This window comes from Halyomorpha halys, unplaced genomic scaffold (assembly GCF_000696795.3).
Source record: "Halyomorpha halys isolate HHAL.00 unplaced genomic scaffold, Hhal_1.1 Scaffold585.1, whole genome shotgun sequence".
NCBI classification, from domain to species: Eukaryota; Metazoa; Arthropoda; class Insecta; order Hemiptera; family Pentatomidae; genus Halyomorpha; species Halyomorpha halys.
The window spans coordinates 264975-280979 of NW_027109935.1; the positions used below are offsets into that span (position 1 = coordinate 264975).

A 16005-nucleotide genomic window follows, 5' to 3' on the forward strand; every position below is an offset into this window, starting at 1 on the left:
ACAAATCAAAGCCACCCGAGAAAAAATAAAATAAAATAAATAATAATAATAAAAAATAATTAAAGAACAAATCAAAGCCACCCACCTGTTCAAGTTGAAAGATATTGAAATAGTCATGAAAAAGCAGGAGTATATAGACAGAGTGGAGGGTAGACGACTAAAAATGGTTTTTCATATACGTGAAATACAAGAACAAGATATATAAATATGATAATAATAACTATAAGAATTATATAATTTGGGAAAAATATTTATAAAGTAAATGATAGGGTATGTAACTAATATTAAAAAAAAAAAGAAAAGAAAAAAGATTGGGTCATATTCCAATAGAAAATATTGTTAGGATAATACAATGAATACAATATAGATATAATACAATACATGTAAAAGAAGTAAGTGAAAACTAGTACATATAATGGTGTAACATAAACTTACAAAATAAGTTGATAATGGTAACAAACGTTTTCTGTATTGATCGTGATATTAATATTTTATATAGATTGATAATTGTAATAGTCAAGACAACATAAGTTAATTGAAAACAATGGATAAATAAACATAAGTGAATAAAGTATAGTTAAGAACAATAAAATATAAGAATATAGGTAAAATGTAAAGTGAAGTATATAAAAATCATTAAAAATAAGTAATTGAGTATTGAAATGAGAAAAAAAATTAAAGTAGTGATAAAAGATAACATACAGGTGAAGATAATAAGATGAGGGTACAATGATTGAGTCTTAATTAAGTTTAATATATGGCTGTAGGTATCTGAGATACAGTTTTTATCAATTTTGTGTTTAATCGAAAGGGTTTCAAGATGTATGTAAATGGATTCGGAGCTGAGCCTCTTTTGGAGGTTAAGAACAGTGGCTAAAATAGTGGTATGGTCAAAATTAAAAGAGTTATGCATAAGGGCATGTTCTGAGAGCTTGGAGGTGGGAGGTGGCTAGGTTTGTGGGAAGTTATGGATAATTTGTGTTGAGAAATACGGGATCTGAAGTGGTTTATTTATTGTAATAGTAAATTAAATGTTATGTAACCTTAATATTTAACAACCAAATATTAGATATACATACCTTACATATCTTAGCCATAACAATACACTTTATGGTTAATAGGTTCCTTAAACATTTAATGTCCAATTAATATAAATTTGCATTAATTTAGGTGATGATTTATTGTTAGATAATTTATTTACCTACAATTTTTGTTACATATATATAACATATCAAAAAATGTATACTTCTTAATTTATGCCCAGATAATGTTTAATTTGTTCGTACTGGATAAATCGAGAATTTCAATAGCTATAAACCTTCCCAAGACAATACATTACGTTTTGAAAAAAAAAGTGTATTACTTGGTAATGAACTTTCGGAGATGTTAGATAAGGAATATACGAATATCACATTTTTATTTACACAGATTGGTAAAATTAAAATAAAAAGTTAAGTAATTGTTCTCTTTGCAGGCTTTCATTATTGCATTTTCATCAAATTTCATACCTAAAATGGTTTATATGTATGAGCTTAAAACGAACAGCTATGCAGGGTTTCTCAACCATTCTTTATCAGTTTTTGATACGAAAGATTTTGAACCTGGATCAGCACCCATCTATTCATCATTTAATACTTCTATTTGCAGGTAATTAAAGCATTATCTTTCAATTTAAACTGACCCATACTGTTATTTGTTTATAATCCCAATATTTGTTTATTTTCAAAACACAACACTGTATCACTCAGCTCATCACTTGTGTTAAGTATTGTAATGTCAGTGGAAGTAGAGAAAGGAAAAATGAATAAGTTTAAAAGGTTATGCTTGACTTGTTGATTTTTATAACATTACCATTCAAATTTCTAGCCAGGGTTTCCTGTTTTTGTTTGAGGGTGTGGATGCTCTTTCCTGATCTATTGAAAGGCCAAGTCTGTTACCAAAAATTTGCTGACCTCAAGCCAAATTAAAAGCCTTTATAAAGACTGGAGGGTTACCTCAGACATAACACTGTCTGACCATAGGTTAATCTCATTTAAGGTTATAGCTAAGAAACCTCTACTCCCAGTGAAAAGAAATCTGAGAAATGGAGACTGGGATCTTTTCAGAGAGAGGCTGGAAGGTGATTCACCCTATGCGGTGGAAAGACTTTCCAGATCACAGCTATTAATGAAATCTAGCCTTCTTGAAAGGACGGTTATATCAGCCTATGAGGAGGCTTGTCCATTGAAAAGGGAGTCTAGTAAAAAAAGAAGATGGTCAATCGAATTGACTAAACTACAAAAATACACTAGAAAATCCTATACTAAAGCTTATAAAACAAAGCTAAAGACGGACTGGAATGTATACTGGGCTGCCTCTAATAAATATAAAAGAGAATTAAGAAGACATAAACGAGATGGCTGACACAAGTTCTGCAGCAACATAAAAACACCCCGGAAGCCTCTCATCTAATTAAGTTATTAGAAAGCAATGGTCAGCAGCCATTAGGTGCACTAAGGAAACCAGATAGGCAGTGGACCTCCAGCCTAGAGGAAACCTTGTCCCATTTAATGGAGACACACTTTCCAGGTTGCCAGCACAGAATATTAGACAATCCTCCAACCATGAATTCCCTCATAGAAGCTAATGAAGAGGAGTGGGCATTAGTAGAGTCTATCATTACAGATGGGGCCATTAAATGGGCTGTGGAAAAGCTCAAGCCTTATAAGGCCCCAGGAACGGATGGTATTCTTCTACACATGCTCAAGGGAGGACTCGATATCCTACTCCCCTGGATTAGGGCACTGCTTACGGCCTCTCTAGCATTGGGATATATTCCAGAGACGTGGAGGAAATCATTAATAGCTTTCATTCCTAAAATTAGGAAGGAGGATTAAAGTGTCGCTAAAACGCATCGACCTATTAATTTATCCTCCTACATATTTAAGATCCTGGAGAAGTTGGTGGCAGTTTTCCTTACAAGCAAGGTGCTACCAATCAACCCCCTTCATCCAAGACAGCACGCATATATCCAGGGAAAATCTACTGAGACTGCACTGCATTCCTTGGTAGGAAGGATTGGAAAGGGCTTATCATATAAGAAGTCCGCTTTAGGACTCTTTTTCCATGTAGAAGGGGCATTCGACAAAACGAGGCATGAGGCAGTCTGTAAAGCCTTATTAGACATTTCTCCCCCGAATGCGATTATCAGCTGGGTCAGATTTGTTCTTTATAATAGAATAATTGTTGTTTCGGAAGACGGTACTAGGCTACAGGCGCAAGCAGTAACTGGATGCCCTCAGGGAAGCTGCATCTCACCATTGCTATGGTGCCTAGTTTGGATAGCCTATTGAGAAGACTTGAGGATGCTGGGATATTTGTGCAAGCTTTTGCTGACGATGGAGTGATCCTCATTAGTGGAAAGTTCGTGAGTATCATCATGGAACTAATGCAAGTCACATGTAATGTAGTACAGAACAGTAGATGGTGTACTGAAATGAAGCTTTCAGTAACCCCATCAAAGACAGAGTTGATTCTTTTTACCAGGAAGCGGAAATTGGGTACACTTCAAAGCCTGATTTTCTTTGGCAACTAAGCCAAAATGTCTCGGAATTAGTTTGGACACAAAACTGAACTGGGGATCTGATTTGGCAGAAATTAAAAGAAAAATTAGTGCTGCCATTTGGCAAGTAAAGCTCGTCTTACTGGGACCACCTGGGGTTTCAACCCAAAGGTTATGCATTGGATTTACACAGCGATAATAACACCAAGAATTTACTATAGAAGTATTGTGTGGTGGAGAACCCTGAAAAGGGCTTCCCATGTCTGTATGACTAGTAAGATCCAAAGGATGGCCTGTATTGGCATAACTGGAGCATTTCGCACAATACCGACTAAGGCATTAGAAGTCCTGCTTTCCTTAACACCACTCCACTTATCTATTAAAGGGGAAGCAGTATTAGCCTATCTAAGAATGAAAGAAAATAGACAGTGGACAGAGACAGGAGAAGTTACTAGTCATGCGACAATTGCTAAAGTGGTGGAAAGGGAGTTACCAATACTACAATACCGCTCACCATTAGTAGATAAAACACCAGCTATAGACACCAAGATTAGTTACCTACACCCAAAGTTAGAGGATTGGGTACTTACCCAATCAAAGTTACAGGGTTTAGTGAAAACTCCAGGAGATTGTCTGCCCTGTTTCACTGATGGATCAAGAATGGATTCGACAGGGCTAATGGGGGCAGGGATTTAATAGAAAAAAAAGGCATAGAACTAAGCTTCCCCCTAGGCAAACACTCCGACTGTCTTTTAGGCAGAAGTGTTTGCCATCTTGTCAGCAGCTTTATACCTTGTAGTCACTAGCTGTGAAAAGACTGGCATCACCATCTTTTCTGATATTCTGTCTGCCCTTCAAGCCTTGGAGTCACCTATCACCTCTACATTGGTAAGAGAATGTAAACAAGCCTTAGAATCATTAGCGTGTTTAAAGAAGCTTCAGCTTGTGTGGCTTCCTGGACATAAGGGAATCTCAGGTAATGAAAAAGCTGATCAGCTTGCTAGAAACGGGGCTGAGCACCCTCCTATAGGAGCGGAACCATTCCTAGGCATTTCTAAAAGGCATCAGAGAAAAGTAGTTTTTGACTGGACATGGAAGAAAGCAGGTAAGGAGTGGAGGGACTGTATAGAGCTGAGACAGACCAAGATTTTAATAACTAAACTCTCTACTTCTAAAACTAAATGGCTGTAAGGTCTAAACAGAAACGAACTCCGATTATTAATAGGAGTTCTTACAGGTCATTGGCAACTTGAAAGACATCTTTAGATATGTTAACAGACATTTTAAGATAGTCCATGATGAAACCTGCTGCTTATGCGGACAGGCTCCAGAGACTGCCTTACATTACATAGCAGACTGTGGTAGGTATGCATCACTAAGATATAGGCTCTGATAGAATCAGAGGAAATGAGGCTTCCTCTGTAGATTGGGTATCCCTTTTAAATTTCATTAGAAATTCGAAAAGGTTAGATGTAGAGGAATAAAATACATAAAAGAGCCATTCTGTTGGTTTGTCTTGGGGATGGCCAAAAGGACCAATAGGCCCACTTGCCGGACTTGTTCCCCCTATCATTACCAGTATTGAAAATGTGTTACTTGTAGGCCTGGCAAAAATGCTGAGGAACACACCATCAGAAAGTTAATTTTTTGAATTTATTTACAACTAGCTAAATTATTCTCACTTTCTGAAATATTAACAAATAAGGTATCTATTTTTATTTTTCAGATATGCTGGCTATAGAAATCCACCTGGTCCCGATGAATATAGACATACTGCTCTCTATTGGCATATATTAGCTGCAAGATTGGCTTTTATTGTCATCTTTCAGGTATTTTTTTATGATTTTAGTACTTTCATTTTTAGATGTTGAAAGTGTAGTCAAATGAATAATTATTTAAGCTAATACAAAAGAACTGTCAATTGTTTTATTGCCATGAAAATATTATTACACTGGAAACAAATATATAAATATTCTGCATACTATGTTAAAATTTAATTTATAACTGGATGATCATGCAAAACCCTTGTGGTTGATGCTTCAATAAACAATGATGAATAAAAAGAAATTGTCTATCAAAATTGTCAAATCATATTGATTTTAATATAGTCCAGTTAAATGTTAATTTAAAGTGAAAAGTTTTGGTGTAATTTTTTTGTGGTTTGCTTTATGTTTTTTGGATTGAAGCTGAATTTGAAGTTGTCCAATTAAATCTTTTTGGCAAATATCTAGAAACTATTAAATATAACAGTCTTTATTATTTTTACTTATACATTTTTATAAGTTAAGGCTGGATCTGTTAGACCCAGAGACATCTATAATAACCTCTGGTAAGGTAACAAAATAAGGTTCTGACTTATCCTCCAGTCTACGTTCAAAAGACTGATCAAAATTTCAAAAATTGTAGAAGAGAGTGGAATGAACCTGTATGCTGGGACATACTGTATAGGTTAAGTAATGAACACAAAGCACGTTATATTTATTTAACAATCTTTCAGTGCTATTTCAACATTTTTTTTTTTAGAATTTGGTTTCCACTGTTGTGAATGCCATTCAGTGGTGTATCCCTGATATACCATCAGACTTGAGGGATCAAATCAAGAGAGAAGCCTATCTAACGAATGAATTAATCATAGAATATGAAACACAGCAGGCCAAGCAACCTTGTAAGTTAAAGATCAATCATTAATTATTTATTTTACTTTAAATTTTGATAAGTGTATCATGGAATGGAAGTGTTACTGTCCAATCTTTATTTTCTATACTTTATTGAGTCATTAAAGGGAGCAGATCAGTTGTCATTATAGAAACATTTTGCGCTATGAGAAAACTCTGTTAGAGCTTTTGGTTATTTTTTAATCTCCATGTAGTTCCAAATTAACTGCTTTTTAACAAGAATTATTGGAATTTTGAATTAAAATTAATTTATCACAAACCGTCATGAGCTATTTTTATTTACTTCTTCACAAATGAATAATTCTCTTCTAAAAACTGTATGGAAAAATGCAACTTCATTACTTCTCTTCTCAATTTGAATATATAGCATTGATGTAAATGGTAGAAATTCACATGTAAATGGTTGTATCACATGGTTACCATTTGGTCCGAAACTACTGAATAATTTTTTGTATCAATATTTACTATATTGTTGAAGAAATATCTGATTTATTACTATGATTAATGAGGATATCATTCTTCATATTTTAAGTTTTTCTATTGCATAAATATCTGATTATAATTTAACTAATTAAACAAAATATTTTCCATTGTCTTCTATTTACTTTTCTCAAGATAAAATAACCTTTTTGATCCTTCTCTCAAAAGTAATTTCTGGAAGACATTTTTATTGCATCAACAATATTAAACACTTTATAATATATTTTATTTATGGTGTGAAGATAGTTGACCGTAGATATATAATAGGAGATGATGGTGTGCAGTTTAGCAGAAATCTCTGCCTATAACTCCCTGATGAAGACCTAAAAATCAGGTCGAAACGTTGGCATAAATAAATAATTCGTTCGTTTATTTGTGTTTTTTCTGCTGACCGCACCCCTCCCCCCTCCCCCCGACCATCATCTATTATATTTTATTTAGGTGATATTTTGTTTTTAGTAAACTATAATTTTTTTTCAGTATAATCATATGGTATTTTCCTCTTTTTCTCTCCTTAGAATAAAAGAATTTTCATATTTTATTTTTAAAGCGGCATCAGGAAGTATGAAAAGCACAGTAGACAAAAGTGCCCTTGAGGGATAAATGTCTGCCGACTTACATATATGTATACACTCATAAAAACTCTCATCATTTAAGTTTCATTTCTCTGTATCCCTCTTTTGTCTCATTATTAGCCCAAGTATCTTGAAATTCTAAAGATTTTACCATTTTTTAAAATAATAAAATAAAAAGTATGGAAAATTGAAGAACAATTTGGTATACGCATGATACAATTTTCATTTTCCTCCCTACTTTGTGATGAAATTAATCCTTGTTCATTTCAAAACAGCCATATATTTATTATTTAAGATCACAATACTTTATCTTACTATATAGTCCATAAAGTAACATTAAATTTATTGTAAGTGAAAGTAAAATTTGACTATTATCATCATCATCATCAATTGGCGTGACAACCCATTACTGGTTCCTGGCCTCCTCAAGCAGCTTCCACCAGTTTAATCTGTTTAGTTCAGCTGCTCTCCAATTCCTCACTCCGAGCAGCGTCCTTGAATCCTCTTCAACACCATCCAACCATCGAAGCTTTGGGCGACCTCTCAGCCGTGTTCCATGTAGATGCTCATTAAGAAGTTTATTTGGGACCTTATCAGTTCCCATTCTTGCTACATGGCCTGCCCAGTGCAGCCTACCAATTCTCACAATTTTTCCAACATCTGGCTCACCAATTAACAAGTAGATATCCCTATTGGTTCATCTTTTCCAAGCTGAATCATCCTTTACATAGATGCATCTGAATATTTTTCTCTCAAACGTTTGGAGATCCCTTTCATCGGCCCTCGAAAGTGCCCAAGTTTCCGAGGTGTTACTTTTTTCATTTTTTTTTTTAGTGTGAATTTTCTTTTCGATAGATCCCTGTCCAGTCCATCGGATTTCCTGAAGTGTAGCAATGTCAATTCTGTATCTGTCTATTTCCTCCAAGAGCAGTTTAGTTTAGCTCCGGGTCTATATAATGTTAAGATATTCCACGATCCAAAGGTGAAGTCCAAAAGATGAGTGCTATGTTGTTTCCTTGTAGACAGCCCAGCTTATATATGTTGAGGTTTCCTGATAAGATGGTTTAAGAGGAGCTGGTTATCAGTCAGATTCCCCCAAGTCAGGTGGAGGGGGTGTCTCCTCGGAGCATCCTGACACACTCCCCTATCTGGGGCAGCTACCTAGGAGAGGTGATCCTAGGGTGTGTACTGTAGATAACCTTGTTCTATAATATTAGGGTGAATGTAGTGTGCTGTTAAAGTATAAGTGTGTGAGTGTACTGTTCCTCCAACCTGGAGGGCCAGTGGCTATCTGCGGTGCAATGATCAGGTGATGGGGCCGCCAATTCTCTACGCCAATAGTCATAATCATGAAAAATCAACTATAATTTTTATATTCATGCATTGTTTATGATTATTAACAATGAAAAGTGGTTGATATTTTTAAATAAACCAAATTAAAGATACTTGAAAATTTGGTTGACATTTTTGGTTTCATCAACGTGTGAAAACGTTTTATTCAACTTTTTTCCTGCTTAGAATTTAACAAAATATAACAGAACCATGTACAACGGAATGATATTGGAAGAGATTGTGCGTTCTCGGCTGTCTCCAATTTCTCAGTCTGTTCTCACCGGTTGTCTGAAAACAATTTCTCCTTTAATTAATTATATTTATCAATTTTTTATTATTACTAATAATGAGATTGGTTGATTATTTCAAATAAACAAAATAAATGGTACTTTAGAGGAATCACCATCTAAGTCTTGTCTGACTACTTTATTGAGAACAAAAACTATTAAAAGTCTCTTGATTTTATATTGATATACAAGTGGTCTAATTAAAATCTAACCTAATTATGAAACCGCTGCCCAAAATGATCAAAAACATGTTGGAGAATGAATTTGCTCCAATTGAAGAACTGGATGGCCTTCAAATTGCTCCTAATGGTTTAACAGGAGAGAGAGCTTGCATTGATCATATATTTAAGCTCAGGTAGATTTTTGAAAAATAAGCAAAAAACCGAAGAGACTAAACATATTCTTCATCGATTTTGAAAAACCCTCTAACAATGTCCCATGTAAATTGGTTTAAACCAGCTAGTATTGGTACTGATGAAATGGGAGTGATTAAGGAAAGATATAAAGATGAGGGATGCAAAGTAAAAATTGGTTCCTTGATGTCAGAAGAATTTAGAAATAGTAAAGCCCTTCTTCAGGGATGCTGCTTATCCTCTACCTTTTTTAAGATATATATCTGTAATTGTTTAAGAAACTGGTCTTTTCTAGTGGAAAATGAACATTCTTTCTAATGATAGACAGCCATTTGTGTCACATGCTAATTGCTGATGACCAAGTGATAACAGCGGATAACGAATTCAGTCAAGTAGAGAGATGTGGCTGAGAGTATGGTAGGTCAAGTACTGATGGAAGAGGAAGTGATTAGTGGGGAGGAGCGGAGGAGCCGGCTGAAGGAGGAATTTTGCTTAAGGAAAACTTCAATTTATGTAGTAAATACCCTTACCAACAAAAATAAAGTTTATTTGTACAGACTTAACTTCATTTAGTTTAATTCTCCAGCGTTTTGTTTATTCATTTACCTTCGTGAGCTCTTTTGTTGTTTTCTTGACATTGTCACTCACTGCTAATATAGCAGTATCATCTGCAAATGTCAGCACAGTTGTTTCTTCTCTGTTTGGCAAATCTGTAGTGAATAACAAGTTTGCAAAAGGACCTAGCATGTTACCTTGTGGAGCTCCAGTTCTTATTTTCTTTAAATCAGAATATTCATTCTTCTGTCTTACCCTGAAATATCTGTCAGAAATGTATGATTTTAGTAGTAGGTAGAATTCTTATAGGAAATTTTCATGCCGTAGGAATTCCAGCTTGGTGCCATACTTCATTGAATACCTGTGCTAAATTCAGGAACACTGCTGTACAAAACTTATTTTCTTCAACAGCCAGCAACAGAAGTTGCTTTCAGTTTCCTCTTTCTATTCTTGAAGTTACCTTTTTTAAAATTCTTTTATCTAATTTTAGGCTTTTGACTATATTTACCTCATTTTCTTGTTGCAATAGTGACTGTAAGGTTTCCTCAAGTTGGTCAGCAAAAAATACAGCTTTCTCTTTAGTGTCCTTTGCCCAGGACCTGATGTCCTGGCATTCTGATAGATGATGATTGGGTTTTGGCCTCTTCAGAGCTTTAGTATATTTTTAGAGTGAACAGATAGTTTCCTTCTGGTTAGTTTGATTCCTCAAATGTCTGCCAAGCCTTTCATTGGTTTAGTTTCTTATCTTATCTGTGAGATCATTGCAGAGTTTATTTATATTCAGGGATATGAAATCTTTTTCAATTCTTTTGGACTTTTCTCACTAGTTTTAATATTTATGTATTTGCTAAATATTTCTTTAAAATCACCTCTAATGAGAAAGCGATTTTTTTTTTTTTTTTTTTTTTTTTTTTTTTATGTTCAACGTAATATTCTTTTCCAAGACTTCTTTTAGGAGGAGAATATATCCTGGATATCATAAAATTCCCCTTATCTAAAACCTTTTCATTTACTAACACAATATACAGGGGTTCGTTCCCCTTCAATTTTTGCATCTTGGCTGGGCTAGATTGGCCAGGTCCCCAGGATATGTGGCATGGTCATAGCTTTGTGTGGGTATAGCTGGGTATAAGCTACTCAGGTGATTAGATTCACTTCTTTGTTTCTAGTTTAGTGAGTTTCCTATATCATAAGAATGAAGGAGTCTGTTTTTATGTTCCACATTACAATTCTTATATTCTCACACATGCTTTCTTTATTGCTATCCGAATTCAATTCTAACTATACGCTCTTCAATCTATATAATTTTTTGGGATAGCTCTTCAAGTTTTTCCTGAATTACAGTGAATGGCTCATTTCAACTTTCAATCATCTTACTGTTCTATTGATCATAATCAGCTATCTAATTTCTGAGTGAAAAACTTAAATTGATACAATATTTCTGTTCTAGTATAATTGGTTTGCCTTAAATCTTCTTCCTTTCTTGCTTGGGGAGAATAATCTTTCATTGAGGATGATGCGGGAATAGGTTTCCTCAGTATTGTTTTGTCAGTTGCTATAATTCAGCAATTGACAACTCATGTCAGGACCTATGTTTATTTCTTTGGTTTCTTTGATTCTACATTTTTTGTTGTTGTTTTGTCGTCACATAGCTTTTGTTATTTTTGTAGCAATTATGATAATGCCTTCTTAGGGGAAACTTTAGTGTTCTATCAAAAAGAGGAATTTTCTAAAGGAAATTATGGTTGCTTAGCACTTTTTCTTTACTTAAGGAGAGTAAAGAAAAACTGCATTTTAAAGTAATAACAGTTTTTCTGTTAAAGAAAATTGAATTAATATAAATAAAATTAAAGAATATAAAGAAACATTGCATTAATTGAGTTAAAATTCAAGTGGATTATTTATTTCAAAAACTTTTTATGTAAAGTATCATTTCAAAAAATCTGAAAAAAAAAAAAGGGAATTTAGGTTGTCATTATAACTTTCAAAAGATTCCCATTGACTTTGATTTATTTTGGTGACCACTCTGTAGAGCTGTAGTAATTTTTCTTTAAATTTTCCTACAGTTTTATGGAAAACATCAATTAAATGTAATGTTCAAATGTTGGAGCTTGATCCCAAAATTCCAGTTGATAGTTTATTTGGTCCATTGTTTAAGGTAGCATTGAAAAGTTTTTCTGACGAACTATTCAAATTATTCAAAATAGGCCTCTGAAAATGGATGGACCATCTGAAACATTCGTATTAGCACACTAATGAAAAATTAATAAATAAAGAATTTGAAATTAGAAGGCTAATAGTTTCCAAAATAGAAACAAATAAAAACCAGTAAAGTACATTATTGCTTTTAAAATTATAAATCAGTTTCTAATTGTACTGATAAGTGAGGCTTTGAGACTTATTGTTAGTTAAAGAAGTAGGAATCGATTCTTAAAACGTTTAGTTGACATAATAAAACAATATTTTATGGAAAAATATCAAAAAAAATGTTCTCAATTACAAAAATTTTCTTAAGCACCCTTGCTACAGGGAATCAAAGTTTTGGGCTAAAATTTCCTCTACTTAAGTTTATGAACATATACAAATTACTTGAATCTAATGTGGTAAACAGTAAATAATATTTAGAAGACCTTGTAGGCTCCTAATTAATATCCTCCGAAGTCTACATTCTCTCTTTACTCCTCCTGATTCTCTTTTTACTTCTGATTCTCTCTTTACTCCTGATTCTCTATTTATTCCTGATTCTCTCTCTATTATTGATTCTCTCTTTACTCCTGATTCTCTCTTTCCATTGCTACTTAGGCTTAATAAAACTCTTATAAGGTTACAAGAACTTTCACTGATTTCTCTCCTCTGAAAACTCCTGATCCCATTTGTAACAAAATTAAAGCAATGTATATTTTTCTTTTTTAGATGGTGCTGGGGATGCTTCGGTTGTGATGCTAAATTATGAAAAAGAAGATGAAATTCGAAAGAGAACTGCCAACAGTATTCATTTAGATCTGGATCAACCTCGATGACTGTACTAATTTCTACAGTTTTCAGGTTTACATTTGAAATTTGAATAGAAATATTTCATTTAATCTTTATTGCATAACTGGATTTAATACTCTTATTGGATTATTTTATTCTTCGACTGGATCTATATTTACATATATTTTTACATGAATTAGCCTAGCTATACATAATTGAAATAATATCAATGTTTATCACATCTGGGAAGTATTATATGTATACATTTCTTTTTTTGATGTGTGGTTACTTTTTTAAACCTCAAAGTTAAATGTTATATGAATTCTTGATTTATACTAGTCTTGTAATATTTATTGTTGATAGAATCTTTTTTTTTTCAAGATTTTTTTTATAATTCCTAAAATGAAATTATTAGTGATTCATTAAGGCTGCATTGTGTTTAAAGCTATACTTTTAATCACTACATCATATTGTTGAAAACTTAAAAATGTTTAAAAACTTTTTATAACTAAATTATGCCCTAAGGAATAATTAATTCTTTATATTTTTAATCAATTTAATTTAATATAAAGTTCCTATTTTTCTTATTTTTATTTGAAAATATTTATTTAAGGACAATCTTAAGATATTCTTGCTTGAGTAAATTTATTATTGAAACATTGCTTTTATTCTATCTGGAATGAATGTTGTATTATAAAAATATTTTTTCTATACTCTACCCAAATCATCATTCTTTACAGGATGCTTGATGCTATTTGTGTACTAAGATATTTTCATTATATTATAAATGTGTTATCTGTGTAAAACTCAAATTTAGATCCTTACACATTTAAGGTAACCTCTTTTTTTATGTTATCATATGTTTTTGGTGATGTTTTCGGGATTAATTATATTACAAATAAAATATTTTAAAAAATTGTATGTGCCTTAGCATATCTGATGGACAACCTTGATTGGTTTATTTATTTTTTGGGAAAGTAAAAGTTAGGGGTAAAAAGCAACTACAGTTATGATATTTTTTATAGTTGTAAGTAGTTAGTGGCCTCAACTTGCTATACACACTCAAAAAGAAAAGAAACCTATAAGATTGTCCTGGTTTTCATTCGAGGCTGTTCTGATTTAGTTTAGTAAAAAATTGCACCTTTGTATTCACAAATTTAATTAAGTTTACTTTGTTTCCCTCCAATTACTGTTATCCAGTTAATAAGGTAACCTTACATTTGTTACAATTATCCATTGTTACTCATACTAAATATATATATATATATATATATTTATATTTAAACACACACTTGAACTGTGTTTGCTTAAGTGTCTATAGAGAAGGTGAGAAAAGTAAGGTTTTCCCAATGACACATCAGGGAGCAATAAGTCATTATATTGGAGCAAGGCATCAAATTACATTCTAATAGCAGTCCGTAGCCCACATCTATTGATCAGTCCAAATTAGGTATTGTGAATCTGAAATCGGTATAGTAGAGTTTAAAAAAAAAAAAAAATTAAGTGTTAAAAGTCGCTCTATAGTAATGTTAAAAATAAAATAAAAAAACTACTGTGAAGAATGGAAGAATAAGAATGTAAATGTTTCTTATGAAGAATTATTATTTACCATTTAGTAATACTAAAGATTTCGATTAAGATTAATGTGTTATTTATAAATTAGATGTTTATTTTTCTTATTATATTTATCTACAACAACGTGTAGAAATTCAATTAAATATAAATCATAAAACAGGGTAAATTCGGTATTATGAAAATAATCATTTGTTCAAAATAATTAATTTAAATTAGCTTGTTAGAAATTTGCTTTATTTTCCAGATGTGATTGAAGATCAATTGTCATAAATGATACTTTATATTTATTAACTAAGTTATTCATTGAATAGAAAATGTTTTGTAGATATATTAACTTTTTTCCTATTATTTCATTAACAATGTTTTACTTCTACAGCATAGTTTATTTACGGTTAGTTTATTGTTCTATAAATATTAATTTAATATTATCTATGCAATCATTAATATATTTATGCAAATCATACGTATACTTTTTATTATTCTGTTCTGAGTAAAAAATGATAAGTACTTATTAATAATAAATATATTGAAGTTACTGAAAATTTATGTAATTACCTTTTTGAAAATATTTATATAAGTATAGGTAATATACAATGACCAAAATTGATCATAATCTTATATGGATTACTGCCCAGCTCAATTAGTATAGAGAACTTTTCTTTTGGTTTGAACTCATTTTTTCCTACGCGATTTTATAATTTTTCAGGACATTCTTCATTAATGTTTTAAAGAGAAAGTCAGCAATATTGTTTCTGCCCATCCAATATTTAATATTATGTATATTTTTTTCATTATTACTTAAGAAATTGTAATAGAAATTCCACTATTTGTTATATTATTCTTTTGAATTGTGAGAATTATAAATATCAATTGTTGTGTTTAGAAAATTTTAATTTTTGTTAAAACTATGCAAGTCCAAATAATTTTAAGTATGAGTTTTATTGCACAATAAGTAGTATTGAGCATAAGTGATAAAAGGCTGAGTTGATTTTATCTCTCCTGCTTATAATGTGTTAATATTCACATTAATTAACCACTTAGTGCTTTTATTTTCTTTTTTTTAATTATACAATAATTGTTATTTTATGTTGAATACTGGTATGGGGATTAATTCTATCTTAACTAGTAAGGCCTATTGGGAGTTAGTACATCTTTTAACCAAAAGTAGCAAACAAAAATCAACAACTGTAATAATTTCAACAATCATTGAAAACCTTTGTTAAAAGAATATCAATGCTTGTCCCACCCAGTGTCCAACATAAGATGTAAGCTAGCAATTCTTCTTTTTAAAATAGAATTTGTAAAGATAAAAATCTACAATATACTAGGTATAATGTATTTTTTTATTGCTATACTATTCTTTTATTTTGACTGCCATTTCTTTTTTTTTTTAAATATTTTATAGTTGATTTTAATGGTACCAAAGATTTAAAATAAATAAATCTCTACAGTACAATCTTGATAGTCCAGCAATGGTAAATCTGACATGTTTGGTTGTCCAACAAGTTCTTGCGGTTTTAAGGGAAGCATATTTTGTCCAGTATTAGCAGGTATAACTGAATTGAAAGAATGGAAATATTTTCCAGTCACTTGTTTGTCGATCTCTGTTAGAAACGCATATAATCGTTAATTTTGATCTAAATTCTTTGTTTTGCATTT

The 16005-nt window shown here is 31.9% G+C and overlaps 1 protein-coding gene across 14 annotated transcripts in view; it reads left to right on the forward strand.

The window, feature by feature from the left end:
• LOC106684466 (anoctamin-5) overlaps positions 1-15806 on the forward strand; it is a 42517-nt gene extending 26711 nt beyond the window's left edge. For 13 of the 14 annotated variants that reach the window (XM_014426572.3, XM_014426573.3, XM_014426574.2 and 10 more), the window contains 4 exons: positions 1475-1647; positions 5268-5370; positions 6065-6206; positions 12712-15806. In XM_014426572.3, the coding sequence (XP_014282058.1) occupies positions 1475-1647; positions 5268-5370; positions 6065-6206; positions 12712-12818 (525 nt within the window). In that variant the 3' untranslated portion in view covers positions 12819-15806. The remainder of the gene's footprint in view (positions 1-1474; positions 1648-5267; positions 5371-6064; positions 6207-12711) is intronic. The other variant, XM_067048097.1, reaches the window with a different exon arrangement.
• The last annotated feature ends 199 nt before the right edge of the window (positions 15807-16005 follow it).